The sequence below is a fragment of the Echinops telfairi genome, unplaced genomic scaffold, assembly GCF_000313985.2.
Source record: "Echinops telfairi isolate 266 unplaced genomic scaffold, ASM31398v2 ScPeMD7_7416;HRSCAF=8454, whole genome shotgun sequence".
Taxonomy (NCBI): Eukaryota; Metazoa; Chordata; class Mammalia; order Afrosoricida; family Tenrecidae; genus Echinops; species Echinops telfairi.
In genome coordinates, this window is record NW_022111316.1 from 2,507,164 (window position 1) to 2,525,695 (window position 18,532).

General features: G+C 47.7%; 1 protein-coding gene across 1 annotated transcript in view; it reads left to right on the forward strand.

Annotated features, from left to right (window-relative positions):
- Positions 1 to 17,217, forward strand: part of LOC101656742 (oxysterol binding protein) — a 26,893-nt gene extending 9,676 nt beyond the window's left edge. Inside the window, exons 7-13 of the mRNA XM_045297061.1 lie at positions 4,238 to 4,483; positions 4,736 to 4,856; positions 9,939 to 10,042; positions 12,762 to 12,857; positions 13,648 to 13,829; positions 14,743 to 14,963; positions 15,059 to 17,217. Of these exons, the coding sequence (XP_045152996.1) occupies positions 4,238 to 4,483; positions 4,736 to 4,856; positions 9,939 to 10,042; positions 12,762 to 12,857; positions 13,648 to 13,829; positions 14,743 to 14,963; positions 15,059 to 15,201 (1,113 nt within the window). The 3' untranslated portion in view covers positions 15,202 to 17,217. The remainder of the gene's footprint in view (positions 1 to 4,237; positions 4,484 to 4,735; positions 4,857 to 9,938; positions 10,043 to 12,761; positions 12,858 to 13,647; positions 13,830 to 14,742; positions 14,964 to 15,058) is intronic.
- The last annotated feature ends 1,315 nt before the right edge of the window (positions 17,218 to 18,532 follow it).

Here is an 18,532-nt window from a genome sequence, read left to right on the forward strand (position 1 = left end):
GGGCTTTGGATCTCCACCCGCACTCCCCCCATCATTCACTATGGTAAGATTTTTTGTTCTGATGATGCCTTACACCTGATCCCTTTGACACCTCGTGGTTGCATAGGCTGGTGGATTTTATCTTTTTAAAAGGTCGAGTGCTGATTGTACAGTTCCCCGATATGATTGAACTATTCATTGTTATGATAAGTGCCAATAAAACTGTTGGGGGGGCGGGGAAAGGTTGAAAAATATCAAAAGGATAATGTTTTGTGACACAGGAAAGTTACATGGAGCTGAGATGTTAGTGCCAGTAGACTTTTCTTGGAACACCAGGCTCCAAACAAAGCTCACTATCATTCAGTTGATTTCAACTCACCGTGCTCCACTAGGACAGAGTAGAACTGCCTTTGTGGATTTTCAAGACTCTTCAGTTGAGGCTGTCTAAGTCATTGCTCTCTCTCGGAGCAGCTGGTGGGCTTGAACTTGTGGTTAGCATTGTTAGCAACTCAATGTGCAGCTCACTATGACTGTGGCTACTGGAGGCCTGCTGGTGTCGTGGCTACATATTGGGCTGCTAGCCACACGGTGTCAGCAGTTTGAAACCACCAGCCACTTCTCAGAAGACAGGTGGGGCTTTCCACTCCTGTAAATAACTACAGTCTCAGAAACAACCCACCAGGGCAGTTCTACCCTGCTCTCTGGGGTCGCCATGAGTCAGAATTAAATGAGGGTAGTGGGTTTGGTTTTTGTGGCTGCTTTGGTCCTGCAGTGGCAAAGTTGAGTAGTTCTGATGGAGCCCATTTGGCCCCGAAAGCTTAAGTACGGTATTTGCTGTCAAGCAAATGGGCCTCAGCCCATCAGGGTCTCCTTCCAGTCAGCAGGAAGAAGGAGCGAAAAGAAGGGCCAGAGGAAACGAAGAAGGGCGAGTAAACCATCTTTACTTCCTTCTTGTTAGCCAGGTCACCGTTATGTGTACCCAGCCAGCTGGAGGAGAGACTAGAAATGAAGCCCTCTATTCCAGGTGGTAAAGTCTAGTTCATAGTTCCATGTTGGCTGTTCTGTTGTAAAAGAAAGGAGCCCTGGAGCTTGGCTGCTCAATGGGAGAAAGATGCAGCAGGCTACTTCTGTGAAGATGACGGCTTTGGGGTCTCTATGGGACGATTATTTGTGAGTTATTATGAGTTGGAATCAAGTAGGCAGTGGCTTGGTTTTGTTTATTGTAAAATAATGCATAGTGGGAGTGGCTAGTAGGCTCTGCACATGGTGACGGGCAGGCCTTCTCCCTGCCTCTTGGGGTGTATGGACCATAATAGTTAGTTGCTCCTTCTCAGTGCTGTTTCTGGGTGGACTGTCTTCGTGTCCTTTCTAGCCTCAGTGCTTAGCCCAGTGGCCAGCACCGATAGGCTGTTCGGCAAGGTGTGCATGCATTCCTGGATGGAACTGGGTCTTGGAGCGCAACTAGGTTTCTAGATAAATCATAAACACGTGGGGCTTTTGTTAGAAAACAGTGTGTGCTGTAAACCAGATAAGGCCATCAGTCTGCACACTGGAGAAGTAGGTGGTGATTTGTTCACCGGGGGCTGCAGGGGAAGCCCAGCTCCCCTGGCGGTGGCTCAAGGGAACTAGGTGAGACAAGGCTAGGAGAGCAGGTCATCGCAGCCTGGGGATGCATTTCTTGCTCAAAATCTGCTTCTGGGTTTAGATCACTTTTCTGTCTTGCCCTACCGCTTGTTCCTGGTGACATTGCCACCGGGAATGTGCAAGTGCCATGCCTGTTGGCCCACAGAACCAGTCCTCCCTCTGCCTGCTCCACATCCCAGGAAAGCTGGTCCCTCGAGACCGCTTTCAGGCCTGTTGTCTGTCTGGGCCCTGCTGGAGGGCCATGGTGGAAATAAGCCCGAGGGTGTGTCTCCCCATGGGCAGTGCTCTGGGAGCAGCTGTGTGGCTCTAGTTTCCATTCGACAGCTCTCCCCCCTCCCTTGTCCCCCAGGTTTTAGCTTAATCTGTGTCCTGGCAGCCACCCAACTGCCCTCATCCCAAGGCTCGTCTTTGTCCCTCCAGCCTGCCAATGGTTATGTCTTCCTGCTCTCGCTAGTCTCCAGGTTGTCCTTTGTGACTGCTCCACTCTCCGATCAGCTGCGTACCTAATTGGCTGCAGCTTTTCTCTTTCAATTACTCAGATTCATGTGCTTGCCTCTTGGGCTTCTGAGCGATGAAACGGCAGTCAGAAAAGCTTGGTGCTTGTAGAGAAGCAGAGGTTTCTCGACCATTTGGGGTGGGGAAGAGGTGTGAGAATAGCCACAGCCCGGTGACCACTTGACTCTCTCTGGAGGCATTGCCAGTGTGTCTAGTGGCCCCCGGTGGCTAGCTCACACCGCCCACCCCCTCAGTTGTCCAGAAAGTGGGTGGAAACATGATGGTGATTGAAGATTCTGCCAATTAGTGATTTGTTGGTGTAATTAATCACTGTGATACTTAGGCTTGAGGTCACTTGTAATGTACAAATACTCCTGGGGATTAGGGTGTTAGCAGCCTGTCACCCCTTAATGTGCCTTTTCCTTCTCATAATGAATGAACGCATTGCTCTTTCGTAGAGAAGATTTTGGGGTTTGGTGCAGTTACATAAGAACAGTTGTGAGGTTGGTACCAGGACCCGGCGATGCTTTATGCTGTTCTCAGAATCCACTCAAGGGAATCAAACAAGAGTGTTTTGGTTGAGGCAGGAGAGACCCTACTTCCCAGAGAATGATCCCAACGTTGGTCCTGAGGCTCTGTTTCTTGGCTTCTCTCTTTCTCTCTCAGAAAAGCAGACTCTAATGTCTGATTTAGCTTTTAAAATGTATCAATTCATGGACACTCTAAAATATTAACAATGGCTACCTTGGGTTGGTGGAGTTTCAGGTCATTGTTTTCCTTTACACTTTGTTTTTGGAGTTCATTGTGGTGAAAATTAGAAGATTAATATTGTATGGGTGGGGGTGGGACAGTAAATGTTAGGGTAGTGTGTTGCTCAGCAGCAGGCTCCATTGACCCCATGAGGACCCAGGTCTTGGGTTACAGCTCGCTCAATGGCAACTAGCTCAGGAATTTCTGGGTAGGAAGTTGAACAAAAAGGCCAAAGGTGGAACTTTAGGAAAAGAGAAAATACCAGAGCCGTACAGTGTTTCGAAAGGTCAGTTCTAGTCAATAGAAAGAAAACTTGTTTCCTCCCCGGGCCTGTGGTAGTCAGGCTCGACATCAGATGGGCTGTTGATTACATAAGCTGTACTAGTTCGTCTGGGTTCCCCTCCCTTTAAAAAATTGCTTAAATTTTTCTGTAGAAGTTTGTAAAATTACAGGGCCTTAACTTCAGGCAACTTAGAAGGTTTTTTTTAAAGGAGGCCTGGTGTGTGGTTCACTTCTCTGTGTACACTGTGCTTATCCATAGGGCCTTGGAGCCCTGGTGGTGTAGTGGTTAAGCATTAAGCTGCATTCCATGTGGCCAGCAGTGTGAAACCACCAGCAGCTAGTTGAGAGTTATCCATAGAAGCTGGCACACCTAAGGACCAGGTAAATGTTAGTAGAATGAGTGAAGGCTGGGTGAACAGCTTCCACAGACAGGAGCTCACACAACAAACACGCATTTGGCTTCATTCCCTGATGGGATTTAAAGTTGGGGAGGTGGAAGCCCTCACAGCCTCCTTTCCCTCATCATGACCATTCCAGGCCCAGAGACCTCAGAGCAGGAACCAGAATCACAGCCGAATGTGGACCTGAATGGAAACTTCACAATCAAGTCCAGGGGTAGAAGCTAGAAATGTAATCTTTTCACTCCTAGACTTAAAATTTGCTACTCTTCATTCATCCCTCCTGCAAGCATTTTAAGTACCTAATTTCCTTTCTGAGTGTACTCATGTTAGAGCCTACTTACTTATAGTCATTCATGTGACACATGTTGGACAGTGGTTTCCTGTGGGGCAAGTCCTTTCACTCTGAGGAAGGGCTGAGGTGCCCGGATGCACAGCTCCACCTCACAGTGTATGACGTCAGTGCCAGAGGGCCTGGCTCCTGCTCAGCTGGCAGAAGCCGTTGACAAGGGAGAAGGAGGTGCATGCAGGTGAAGTCTTTAAGCTGCTCTGCTGAGTAAAAACCCTTTCTTCTGCCTAATGGTTGATTATTTTGCTGTTTCTCGGCTTGATTTTTTTTTAAAATTAACCTCTCTTATGTAATTGTTTGGGGTAAAGTTTTTCCATCTGTTCTTTTCTTCTCTGCCCAGGTGAACTTCAATGAGCCCTTATCCATGCTTCAGCGCCTTACTGAGGATCTGGAATACCACGAGCTGTTAGACCGAGCTGCGGCGTGTGAGAACTCTCTGGAACAGCTCTGCTACGTTGCAGCGTTCACCGTGTCCTCCTACTCCACCACTGTCTTCCGTACCAGCAAGCCATTCAACCCGCTCCTCGGGGAGACCTTCGAGCTGGACCGCTTGGAGGAGAATGGGTATCGATCCCTGTGTGAGCAGGTAAAGGGGCCCGGGGACTCAGACACCTTCCTTTGAGAAGAGAGGGCACCTGTTTCGGCTGACCCTCCTCAATGTGATGTTTGTAGAACTCCTGTCACCCAGCCGACCTTCTTTCCTTCAGGACTTGCTCCCATAAGATCTGCCTGTTGGGGGTGTAAATACATCAGGTGTGAGTTTTAGGTGTTTTTCAGCAGTTCATAGGTAGTATCTTCTTCTTTTTCCTTCTTGATTCAAACCCCTGATTTCTTCCAGGTGAGCCACCATCCCCCTGCTGCTGCCCACCATGCTGAGTCCAAAAACGGCTGGACGTTGCGTCAGGAAATCAAAATCACCAGCAAGTTTCGAGGCAAATACCTCTCCATTATGCCCCTTGGTAAGTTCCAAGGCAAATTCCTCTCCACTGTGTCCCTCTTTGTCAGTGTTGGTGTTTGCTGACATGATGGGGGAGGCCTAGGAGCCAGGATCCCCAAGGCCTGCTTCAGGCTAAGCCTTACTAGCCCGATGGCTCTGGGGAGGTCATAGAACTTCTTGGTTATCAGATGAGTAAGGCGATCAGAAGCTATTGTGAACTCATCTAGTTGTAAATTCTTTGTCATTACAGTGATATGCCATGCATCTGTGGTGACAGCAACGGAGGTGGACATGTGTGACCTTCTCTGGCTTCCCTATTGCCATGAGGCAGGAATCCGACATGCCTCCATGCTCCATCTTCTTGTATTTATTCTGACGCCGTTTTTCCCATGGCACTCTGTGTCTGTGCCAGGTTCTATAATTGTTGCTACACAGAGCTCACAGACAATGCTCATGAGTTAGGGAAGTTGATAGGTTTCCACAAGTCAGGCTCAGTCTAAGGATACAGTCATTGGTCTCCTTAGCCAGCAGCCAAGCTCTCTCTCTGGTTCTTAGTCTCTCACCACATAGTCCCTTGGCTTTTACCTACATGGGCCAGGAAGCCAGCCTTCCTCTTACTCTATCCCATAGTTCTGCCCTCCAAATCCCTCTGCCATGGTCTCTGGTGCATCTGGTCTCAGCAGCCTCCACCACTTCAGATAGCTTGGACTTGTTCTTCCAAAGGGTCCTGCAAGTTCTATTTCCCAGATGTCTCGGAAATGCCTTTGGTAGAGGTGTGATTGTCTTGCTGAAGATGGGCGTGTGAAGTGAAACCCTCAGTAGAGATGAAAGATGCCTCCGAGGAAGCACAGGGTGTGGTTTGGTTCACACCGTCTGCTAAAGTCAAGACTAACCCCACCTTACTCCTGTAAAGGAGAACTCCCTCCAACATGGGATCGTCTCCACAGGCAGAGTCCGGATTGTAATGTATTGCATAGGGAAGGATGGCTAGAAAAGCCATTTGGATGGACTATATCTCACATCATTAAGCACTATCTTCTCACTGCCCTGGATTTGATGTGACTCAGTTAACTCTCGAGGGCAGTGGAGCACTCCTGTGGCGTTGCCAAGCTGTACATCTTTATGGGAGCAGAAAGCCTCATTCTTCCATAGAGCTGGCCAGTGGTTTCCCAGAATCCACCACACTACTAGGGCTCCGTAAATGCCAACTTAGAACCTAAATTGTAAAACGCATCTGTGGTGTTTTATTCAGTGTGGCTTTGTTGAACAGCTGTCTTTATTTCCACCATTGCTCCAGCAGTCAGGTTCTCTCTGTTCATGGGGACCTCTTGTGATTGCAAGGTTACGTTTCCAGGCCCACCTCACCCCCTTTTGTCCTTCCTTCCCTCTCTTTCCCTCTTGTGGATGAGCTAGGTGTAGTTTTTGTAATGGCTAATTTCCAGATAAGATGAAACTTGATTTTTTTTTTTTAAAGATCTTATTGGAGTACAAGTTAGTTGCATGTCAAGATCAAAGAATCCAACCCGGGAAGAGGAGTCCCCATTCACAGTGTCCACGCCCTGAGACGTTCTATCCGATAAGATCCTCTTCTCAGGGTCCAAGTAGGCATGGATTTTAGGACACTATTCAACCCTATGCAAGACAGAGCTCTTATTGTGTGGGTTCTTCCGAGAAACAAAAGATAAAGCAAGTATAAATGTAATTTTTGTCATTGTTACGTGCCATCAGATTGGCTCCGCTGCATAGTGCCCCTGTGTACCTGGGCACAAAACTGCCTGGTCCTGTGTAGTTGTTTGAGCTCATCAGCCATCGTGTCGGTCCATGTCATGGAATGTCATTGTCTTCACTCCCCTCTATTTTACCAAGCATGATGTCCGTTTCCAGAGACTAGGCCCTCCTTAGTCACATGTCCAAAAGTCTGGGAGATGAAGTCTTAACCTTCTTTGTTTCTAAGGAGCATTCTGGCTACACTTCTTCCAAGATAGACTGGCTTCTCTGGCATGGTACTTTGAGTCTTTGCCAGCACCACGGTTCAGTTGTACGGATTCTTCTGTGGTCTTCCCTACTCATTGTCCCAGGTGATCAAAATACCATGACTCCTGGGTACGGTGCACCTTAGTCCTCAAGGGGACAGCCCTGCTCTTCAACGTGCAATTTACTTATTTCCACACTTTAAAGAGGCCTTGTGCAGCTGATAGTTTTAATTTGAGGCAGTGGCAATCCTGTGAAGAAAATAGAGTTTAAGTAGAAATGAGAGTAATTGTTGAAAAAAAGAAAAACAACCATGTGCGTGAAAGGGTGTGGTGGCCAAAGAAATCCTCTCTGAGAAGGTTACATTTGAACAGAAATCTAAGCAACCAACAGATAGTGTGGCGGAGTGGGGGTCCCAGTGAGAGCGAGCTACAAGGAGTAAAGTGTCTCTCAACTCAGGGGACTACAAGTCCAAATTCGGGGCATCAGCTGTGGAGGAAGATCGTTTTCTTTCTCAGCCTCTAGTTCTGGTGCTCCTCGGTTTTTTGTGAGCCTCAAGGAGTCTCTCCGCCATCCGAGCTTCGTCTTTGTCTGCTCTGCTCTTGTATAACGAGGGGGGCGGGGGGGGATGGGTTAGGCTCTTCGCTGCGCTCGTTTGAGCTCAACTGATTGATTGGCTACTCTGCATTAAGAGAGAGTGATTGCTGTCCATTAGATTAGATTCCACCCACAGGTGAGCATTTTAACACACATTTTGCGATCACACTTCCACCCATAATAAAGGGCCATAGCAATTCAATTCAAGAGTGAGCAGCGAGGTAGGTGGTGGATGATCTCATGGATTGGCAGGGCCCAGATCTTGTAGGGCCTGTGTGCTCTGGTGAGTGAGGAGTTTGGTTGATCTCTTGTGGGGAGGAATCACAGGGTTTTGATAAAGTCTAATAATTTTGTACGACTTGTTTTAGAAAGATCGTTTGGAGTAGAGCTGCCAAGGACAAAGGTGTAATTTGGGAGAGCGACAGCAGATAGTTACAGGGGTTCAGGCAAGGGCTTTCGGTGACTTCACCTGTGGTGGTGGTGGTGGTGGAGAAGGAGGACTTGGTGGAGCAGATATGTGGGAGATGTTCCAAGGATGAGATGGCATAATTCATGAGGAGAGTGTAATGTAGTGCCTGGTGTTGGCAGGTGCCCTCACCAGCGTTGCTGTCATTTTTATTAGAGTCTTTGTTGCCGTGGTCATCCTCATCAGCATCATCTTCACCATCACCTCCAGCTTCCAAGGCGACTATAATTTTCGACACAAGAAAGACATGCCTAATCACAATTCGAATGTTCTTTTCATTAGTGGCTACAGAGGAAGCCTAATCATACTGCTATTAGAATTGACTGTGTGGGTAACATGTATATATATATATATTTGTATACATCTCTATGCAGTCAATTGTTAACATTAATTTAATCTGTGAACTTGTATGTATGTAGCTTGTTAATTGATTTTGTTACTTTTAAGTCCCAATTCGCTCTGCTCAGACCATTGCCTATGCTTTGGTGTTTGTGTGAGATCAACCGAGGAACAGGAGAAGCCTTTGTCTGCTAAGTACTATGGCATTCTTTTCTTATTTGCGCTGAGCAACAAGCTGGGATTACCCTACGCTAATGGGGTAAAACTGAGACCTAGGAAAACCAGAAACCCACTCAAGGCCACACATCTAATGAGTGGTGGACCCAAGATTGAATCTACTTCTCTGTGATGCCAGAGCCTGCTCCCAGCCCTGTACCTTTTTACTATAAAGGCCCCAGCTTTCGTGGTTTGCGTAAGTTCACACAGCTAGTCACTAACAACTGGGCCTCCCCCCTCCCTCACCTCAGGCCTGTTTGGGCTCCTTCTCTAATGTATGCATGTGCTGGGGGGTGGGGGTGGGGGTGGAGATGGCAGATTTGACCTGTTGCTGTGATTTTGCAGTATTTTAGGCACAGATGGCAAAATCATCAGTCGTTTCCTTTTCAAAATGTCTACTTCTGCAGAATATAGCATACTCGTTAAGACGTGTCAGGGGTTATCGTCATTTGTTAGATTTCATGTATAGATTCCAAAGTCAAGATGTGTCAAAGAAGTGATGTGAGTGTGAGGTCTGAGGGCCTCCAGCTGTGCACGGAGGGCAGAAACTCAAAGGGCACATCAGCATCGCCGGAGACCACACCTGCTTCCATCCTCCAGCCCTGTCACTATTGACACAGTCTGCCCCCAGCACTCTGCTTCTCAGCTGGGACCAATAACTCATTGCAGTGGCTGTTTGGAACTGACAGACAATACTCGGGATTATGGGTATACTAAGGAAGTTCACAGATTACAAATGCACCGGTACAGTTAGTTATTCAGACTGCATGCCGGGCTTCCTGATCTTTGGCCTCTCCGTCAGTCATGCAGCCCATTGGACTCTGCCCTGCTTGTGCAATGTTCCAAATCTCTTTCAGGGCTGCCAAGAAATACCCAATGGCATGCCACTCACACCATAAGCCTCAGCCCAACGTACTGCCTCTGGGGGATAGCAAGCCTACCCCTACCCCCTGCTTCCCCAGTTAAGTGCCTGAAAACACTCCACTCACCAGTCTGCTTGCCTTTACTTGCTTGGGGACTACCAAGTCCACTGCCCTGTCTCATGCTCTGGCTCTTGGTTCTGTTGCTGCCACTTGTCTGGTGTCACAGCTGTCTGTTGAACCCAGGAGATTCCGTGCTCAGGGATGTGGGGGGGGCCAAAGGATACTCTGCTCCTGGCTCTTCTATCTCCTCAGTAGTGAGACTTCCCCCTTCCTGCTTCTGAGATGGCTCGTTGTATAAGACCCTGCGTGATGGCAATCACAGTCAGCTCACTAGGGAGTCCTGTCAGTGTTAGCCCCACCTTCCCTTACCCAGACCCTCAGTCCTTTGGTGGGAGTCACAAAGACCATGTCTAGCACTGCACAATGAAAAAACATGGGTTCAATGGCTCCAACATTCAGTAGTTTATTAATGCTTTTTAATATGTTTTCTCTTGCTCACTAAGAGAAATAAATCAACCTCTCATTATTTCTAGTTGGCATAATGTTATTTTTCCTAGTATTTGCTTTTAATCTTTGTATTTTCTGCTTCCAGGTACCATTCACTGTATTTTCCATGCAACTGGGCATCACTACACTTGGAAAAAAGTTACTACCACAGTCCATAACATTATTGTTGGCAAGTTGTGGATAGATCAAGTGAGTAAGGGGACCCACAGCATTTGTGGTTTAAAGGAATACCTCCCTCCTTAGATGTGTATATACAGGCAGTCGTCTTGAGGCAGTGGTCTTGAGAGAGAACAAAAAGTTACAGTCTTGGAAACCCCCGGGGACAGTTCGAGTCTGCCCTCCTGGGTGGCTCCGAGTCAGAATCCACTCAGTGGCAGTTCGTTGGTGGGGAAGTTGGGACAGATGCATACGGTTCTTATTTAGGTTCTTCCTTAGCTGACTCCAGTGCAAGAAAAAGCTTGGAGCCTTTCCCATGACGTAAAAGCTGCACACACAGCAAGCGAATGTGATTGTGATGAATTTGTTGCAAGTGGGGCCTGGTATTACTGATTTCAAAGTGAGGGCAGAGTTATGTACGTGCCATTAAAGGGTAAGTGGGACATTCATAACATGGCAACTCCCTGTACTTAGGAGCTGTGAACTGAGCCCCAGGGTGCTGCTGGTTCACAAGGTTCTTCTGAGCAATTTCTCCCAAGTACCATTCCTCCCCCTCCATCACCCACCCACCTTCCCAGTTTCACAGTAATGACCCATGAGGAGGCTTCACAAAGTTCATGGACATTTTTCTTTCTTTTTCTTGATCATTTTAATGCGGGGCTCTTACAAATCTTATCATTCCATTGTATTAAGCACACTTGTACATATGTTGCCGCCAACATTTCCAAAACATTTTTGTTCTACTTGAGCCTTTGGTATCAGCTTCTCTTTTTCATCCTCCCTCCCCCACCCTCCCAGTCTCATGAATGCTCTATTAATTTTATATTATTGTTATTTCGTGTCTTACTCATGGATGTTTTTCATTACCTTTTTCATTCATTCCCCCCCCCCCCCCACGAACTTTGGGAAGCCCCTCAGTACTATTTATAAATAACCAAATTAGAACATCCCTTCAATTCCTGTCTGACAGTGTTGGGCACTGTGGAGAATGTGGCGTTGTTAGGTGCCATCCAGTCAGTTCCGACCCATGGCGACGTTATGCACAGCAGAAGGCAACACTGCCCTGTCCTGTGCCAGCCTCACAATTGTTGCTGTGTGTGAGCCTAGAACAGTCCGTCTCCTTGAGGACTGTCCTCTTTTTCACTTTCTCTCTACTTTACCAAACGTAATGGCCTTTTCTAGAAACTGGTCTCTCTGACAGCATGTCCAAAATATGTAAGACAAGTCTTGTCATCCTTGCCCCTAAGAAGCACTCTGGCCATACTTCTTCCAAGACAGATCCTTTTGTCCATGGTACTTTCAACACTCTTCTCCAGCACATTTCAAATAATTCAATTCTTCTTTGATCTTCCTTCTTCGGTATCCCAACTTTCACAAGCATATGAGGCAATTGAAAATGCCATGGCTTGTGTCATGTGCACATTAGTCCTTAAAACAACATCTTTGCTTTTCAGTGCTTTTTGGCTTTTCAATCCTTCTCAATTTCAGCAAGCCAAGTTATGTCATCTGCATATTGCAGGTTGTTAATAAACCTTCCTCCAGTCCTGGTGCCGCATTCTTTATTCGCTCCAGTGGAGACATAGGATAGTAATAAACCCAATTGCCATGCTTCCTCCTTTTGGCACTTAGCAGGCATTTATTGCCAGGCTAGTAGGAGATGATCTAAGATAAGATGGGTTTTCCCTTAAGACAGTAAACAAAATTGCCATCAGATCAATTTTGATCCATAGTGGCCTTATAGGATAGGGTTGGCAGTCGTGGTGTATAACAGCAGAATGAAACACTGCCTTGACCTGCATTCTCCTCAGTTGTAGGACAAGGTAGAACTGTTCTTATGGATTTCCGAGACTATAACTGTTTACAGTAGTAGAAAGCCTCTTTCTCTTGCTGAGCAGTTGGTGGTTTTGAACTGTTGACCTTGCGGTTAGCAACCAACATGTAACCACTATATCACCAGGCTCCTCCTAAAGACAATGTTTGCAGTAAATTCAGAGAAGTGAGGGAACTTTTCTGAGGAGTCAGGCAAAGTGCCACAGTAGATGTGGGAGCGGAGCTGAGTCTCCATGGTGGGTTGGGATTTGCATGACAGGAGAAAGGAATGGTGTGGAAAGGCTCATGTGGATGGTGAAATAGTGAGCAGAATGCTTTGGTTAACCATAAAGTTATTAAGGGTGCTAGCAGGGGGCTGGCTTAGAGAGGTAAATTATTTAGTGAATTTCAGTATATGAGGGGGCTTCAAAACATCCATAGAAAAATAGAATTGAACAAGAATGAAATTTTTCCAGTTTTTGAACCCCGTGCTGTTGCTAAGGCAGGGCATTCAACTGGTTCATTCCAGCTCAACCCCCCTGCTGAAAATGTGCCTTTCTATCCTGGATTGCCTAAATCAGAATCTTTGTAAGAATCACCTGGAGACCTTTTTAATTGTAGCTAGATTGTGATTCCGTATAACTGGGGTAGAGAGGCACATTCTCATCGGGGGTGAACCAGTCTGAAGCCCTAGCTGAGGGTCACACCTAAAATGACACACAATTAAAAACAAAACTAAAGGGTCATTTGTTCTTGATTCCACCCAGAATATACAAAGATTACAGAGGAATTGCCTCCCCTTTCCAAGGTTGTTTGAGACCTGAATCCTAAGGCAAGGGAGTATTGGCATGTCAGGTGGAGTAAAAAAGGCTGGGGCATGGGGTGTGTGGCATAAGGGTTACTCGATCTAATCCTTAATAACACACTTCTTTTCCCTTTTCAGTCAGGTGAAATTGATATTGTGAATCACAAGACAGGAGACAAGTGCAATCTTAAGTTTGTTCCCTATAGCTACTTCTCTCGGGATATAGCAAGAAAGGTAAGAGAAGTTGGAGTTTAAAAAATAAAATTAAAATTCTCCCCGGCACACACACGTATATGTGTACACACACACACATATGTGTACACACACACACATGTGTACACACACACACACACACGTTAATTTGTATTCCTTAGAAAGCCTACTCCCGTGGAGCTGGCTAGAAGATATAAATGGATGTGGATGAATGGATCAGTATCCTTAACATGGTGGTCAGAAAGTGGAGGTGAAGGAGAAAGTCAATTGTAAGGAGGAAATATTAGTTGCCTCATTAATCCAAAGCCGCCTCTGTCTGGTGAAGATGACGCGTGAAGCAGTGACGAGTACAAACCAGGAAAGAGAGAGACTGGGTAATGCAGAGGAAAGAGGTCATACAAGGATTGCTTGCAGGAAGAAACCAGGGGCAGATTGACCCCAGGGAAGTATGAAGGAGAGTTGTGTGTCTTATGACACCCCCACCCCTGCAGTGCAGTTGTGCCCTGAGTTTCTGGGGACGTGAAACAGATCCGGAGAGAGCAAGACACTGCCCTTCTGAGCTCCACTCAGACACGTCTGTGTGGATTATTACAAGACAGACTCCGGAATGAGAAGATGAAAATGAAACCTCCAACTCCTGCCGTTGTCAGGTCAAGCAGTACAAGACATCAGTGCACTGATTTGGATGGCCCCTTGTGTCTTTAACTAGATTTGCCCAGTGCTTGCCCTAGGACTTGGCTTCTGGATTAGTCAGGGAAGCTAGCCCCACCGTGGGTGCTTCCCCCCAAAGCTTGTTCTCCTATCCGTGTAGGTGACAGGGGAAGTGACAGATCCATCAGGAAAAGTCCACTTTGCCCTTTTGGGGACATGGGATGAGAAGATGGATTGTTTCAAAGTCCAGCCTGTCCCTGGAGAAAATGGGGGTGATGCTCGTCAGAGAGGCCACGAAGCAGAGGAGAGCCGGGCCATGTTGTGGAAAAGGAACCCTTTACCGTGAGTACCAGCCTGTGTGCTGCCCAGACATGGTCTGACCTCGCCCTGTGCTGCTGGCAGGTGACCCTGTCTACCCACTTGAATTCTGAGGCGTTGAGCCGAGGTCACTGGCGCCTCTGGAGAAATGATCAGAGCCAGATGCCATTGCTGCATCGTTTTAGCCTTGCCACACCTTGTCTCAGAAAATCTCAAGGCAATCAGGTCCTGTCTGCCAGGAAATGACTTGGTGCTTTCTACAGGGCCTTAGTTTGGAGCAAAGCTCTGCAGAAGCAGCTGGAAGAGAAAGGTGCCTGCCCTGTAGCAGCTTACCTCAGAGGCTCAGGTGCAAGACAGTGGCAGCATGAAGGACTCTGGGAACAGCTTAACTCTGAGGCCGTTTGATGCCTGTTACTACCTACATAAACCAGGGGCTCACAGACTTACTTGACTTACTGCCCTCTTTCCAGTAAAAGAATTACTCAGCACCTCCCTGGCAATTAAACACTTTGTACCATAGCCCATAATTCACCATACAGTGTAGGCATCTGCTGTTGCCCAGTGGGGGCAGCAGGGCGGTATTGCTCACTTTGAGAAACTGATCTAAACTAATTTTTTTGTAGTGATAGCCAAGATTATGCCAGAAAGAAGCTAAAAGGGAAAGAAAGCAGGGTTAGGAATGTTCGTTTAGCCAGCAGAATGTCTCCTTCCTACGGAATGGAGATCACTGCAGCCGAGTGCCGTAAGTTCAGAAAACGATGTGATGGAGAGATGCTGGGGCTGGGGTACATACTGAGTTCCAAGCACCTGCCATGCTTCTCAGTACTTTCCGTCTGCCTGTGGAGAGGAAGGCATCTGGCAGTGTGATGACTCTTGGTCCTTGCCTGGGGCCTGGGCTTCGGCATTACCTGTTCTCTGTCTCCTCCTCCACTTGTAGGAAGAATGCCGAAAACATGTACTACTTCTCAGAGCTGGCTCTAACTCTCAATGCCTTTGAAGGGGGCACTGCCCCCACAGACAGCCGGTTACGGCCTGACCAGAGACTGATGGAAAACGGGCGCTGGGATGAAGCAAACGCCGAGAAGCAGCGCCTGGAGGAGAAGCAGAGACTTTCCAGGAAGAAGCGGGAAGCCGAAGCTGTGAAAGCCACAGAGGATGGTAACGGCCCTGCCCTCTACCCCGTGTCCTGCGGCGGGAGCTTGCCAGGTTCTTTTCAGCCCTAATTCCATTCTCCTTCGCCCTCTCTCCTCTAGGCACGCCCTATGATCCCTATAAGGCACTATGGTTTGAGCGGAAGAAGGATCCAGTTACCAAGGAGTTAACCCATATTTATCGGGGAGGGTACTGGGAGTGTAAAGAAAAACAGGACTGGAACACATGTCCGGACATTTTCTGAGGTGGCAGAAGCCAGTCGGAGGAGGACCCAAAGGAGAAGAGGACAGGATGTGCAGGAAAGCTGGCGCTTGGGACTCTCACCGAGTGCTTTTCCTCCAGGTTTTCTGTCTTAACCAATCTTTTTTTTTTTTTTCCAAATCAATCACCAGAAGCAGATGCCAGTGGTGGTGATTGGCTGGTTGCCTTAGCTGATGGAAACTGAAATCGACATGCTAGAGAACTGATGTGTGTAAGGGTGAGGCTTAGTGGCTGGCCGTTCAATTCGGCTTGCCTCACATCTGCAGAGTCAAGGATCGTGGCCTGATCCTTCTCCCTCTGCCCCCAGTTAAGATGACGCCTCCCACCTTCCCCCTGTAGTACCCTGTTCAGCCCAAGGTTGATGGAAGATTGGGTGTGATTCCGGTGTGTTTTGGTGCTGTTCAGAGCAAAAACTGATTTTAAAATTCCTTTAAATAGAAACACAAGACAAGGATGGTTGTGGGTGAGCTTAGGCGACATGTCACAAACGGGGCTGGTGTAGCAGGTGTAGATAACTGCCACATTGGAATACCTGCGAGAGGGATGTTCCAATGGGCTCGGAAAATTCAGAGTCACGTTCTTGGGCGTTTCTACTTGCCTAAAACACCTTCCTCCTGGTGCCCTCCTGTGCCATCGGCCAGAGGCCACGTGAGTGGCAGCAGGAGGGCTGGAACAGCCTCATGACAGGGTTCTGTGGACTTCTTCAGACAGACATGCGAATGAAGGGTGAAGACTGCTAGCCACCGCTAGCCACTTCTGCTTTCCCAGTCCCGCCTCAGCCCCATCCTTCACCGTCATCCCAGCTTTTCTCCTTTCTCCTGGCACACTCCCAGTGCGGGTACGTGCGCCCAGGTGGAATAAAACATTGCCTGTCCCATTCTGACAGACTCCAGAATTTGAGAGATGGCGCTAATCTGGAATAAGAAGTTGTCACCATCTCTCAAGCCCTGTGGACTGGAGCCGCCTCTGGAATAATGTGTTCAATATCTGTATATTATATATATGTAGAGAAAAATCTAATTTTGTTGTTTGGTGTTCCTCCCTCCCATGAAGAGTTTTTTTTTGGGGGGGTGAAGGGGGGCGGTATCACTTGGCTCCCTGGGACTCTGTGTTGGGCACACGGTGACATAGATTGACGTGCCTCTGCCCTCCCTCCTCTGGGGATAGAGGCAAACCTGGGCAGTGACAGCAGGGACATTTGTCTGCTCTATATCATGAGAGGTTCATTGCTGCCCAAACTCAGCTCCAGATCCTTACCTCTGCCCTGTTCCTCTCCTTCCTTTTGTTGGGAAAAGCGCGGTGGAAGGTCAGCAGGGTAATCTCCGGTTGAACCTGCCTCTGTCAGCATCGAAGCCCCTGGAGAAATCCCCAGGGAACCTTCCAGATTGCAGGGCTCAAGCACCACCTGTGGGGCGGAAGAGTAGACCGCCTCCTGGCAGGTCCTGAGTTTCTCTTGTGTGTTCTTTTTCTGTTGTCTTTTTTAAAAAATGGAACCCCTGTGCCACCTACCCTTGATTGAGGATCACGAATTGAGGTGCCTTCCTTGTGTGTCCTTGTTAGTGTGTTGTTGTTCTTGTCCCTTCACTTCTGAGCCTCAGTCCTGGATGGGTGGATGGATGGGGCTATCATTCCAGAGGAAGCCATCCCTCCCTGGGAGAGGAGGTCTCTGTTGGGACCTTTACTTCTCAATCTTTTCTCACCCACTTCCCTCCATGGCTGTGAGAAATCTAGGCAGGGAGCAAGTTCTGGGGAAACGTCCTCTAGAGAACCCTGTCTCCAACACAAGTGACGGGTGGAGCCATGGCCTTCAGGGAGGCTTCACCACGGGCTTTAGACTGGGAACTGGCCAACTTCACGGTGAACTTCCCCGCTTTATCCTACTTCTTCCTCCACCATCTGCACTACACCTCCAGCTTGATCCCTCCCTAATCAGATTCTGCTAATGGAAGAAGCTTCGAGTCCTTCAGGTGGAATAAAGTCACACGAAAGCAAAACAAAACTATATTTTTTTGGTTTTTTTGCCTTATTGATTTTTTTCCAAGAAAACTACTAAATTAAATAATTTTTTAAAAGCCCCATGGTTTGTCTGATTTCGCTTCTAGTCCTGCCTTGGGTTGGGGGAGGCACGGTGTGTCTGGTCCAATGGTGATTTCGTCAGCTTGGGAGTCTAGGAGCTCTGTCCTCCACTGGAGGGGGAGGGGGAGTTGGGGGAGGGTGGAAAGGGGCAGAAATGAAAGAAAAGGGCATGAATGCCAGATGTGTCCTCTGTTTCCGCCGTGGAGCACCCAGGAGCAGAAGCGTCCTGTAAATCCACCCTGCCCCATCACTGTGATGTAGTCATCAGTGTCCTGCCCTGTGCGGGAGCAGAGCAGCTAGGGTTTTGATACTCTGCCTGTTTGCCTTTTTAAAAAAGGTCTTTTGAAGATTCTCTTTCTCAGTTTTGATTCTGATACTTGGCTGTTTCATCTCCACTGCTCTCGAATTCAGATTCAGTGACCCTACAGGCCAGTAGAACTGCCCCTTTGGGTCTTATTTCATCTAAGGGTTCAAATTCTGAGTTTTCTTGAAGATTAATGAAGTGACTGAATTTTTACTTCAAGACCTTTGAGAGAAGTAGTAATATTTGTTTATGTTTTCTTTGGAGTTCAGGTGCAGGGAGGGGATAGGCAACTGTGTTAGACTGGGTTGACTAGAGAAATCCAGAGACATTCATGTGTGTAAGAGCTTTAATCATTGTGAAAACACAGCCCAGTCCAGATCAAGTTCATAAGTCCGTTATTAGCCCATATGTCTGATACTAGTCCATAAATTCCTCTTCAGATTCACATAGCCGTTCACAATGATGCCGAATGCAGGAAGGTCACAGGGCAGTGGATGCAGTCTTGTAGATCCATGGGCAGGGTTCTGGCTGCCATCAGCGTGGATTGAAGTGACTTGTCAATAGGAAGGCAAAGGCAGAGTTTGGCCCTCCTGGGAGAAAGAGGAAGTTCCCAGAATCCTCGTGAGAAGGCCACCTCTAAAAGGAGGCATCAATAGACAGTGACCTGATTGATAGGCTAGACTCCACCCCTTCGCTCTTAATAACCTCAAGTTGACAGGAGATTATGTAACTACCACAGCAACCAATGGGCAGAGAGCTTGCAGACCAGAGCACCACCCTGTGAGGGGGGAGCTCAAGTGTGCTGAGCATGTGTTGCTGTGTAAGGGTTGCCTAGGTGGGCACTCCGAATGTTAGCTGGTTCACACTTAACAGGGTTTTCAAAGAGATAACAGTCATTTGGAAGATGAAGGCAGTGCTCACAGAAAATCCAAGC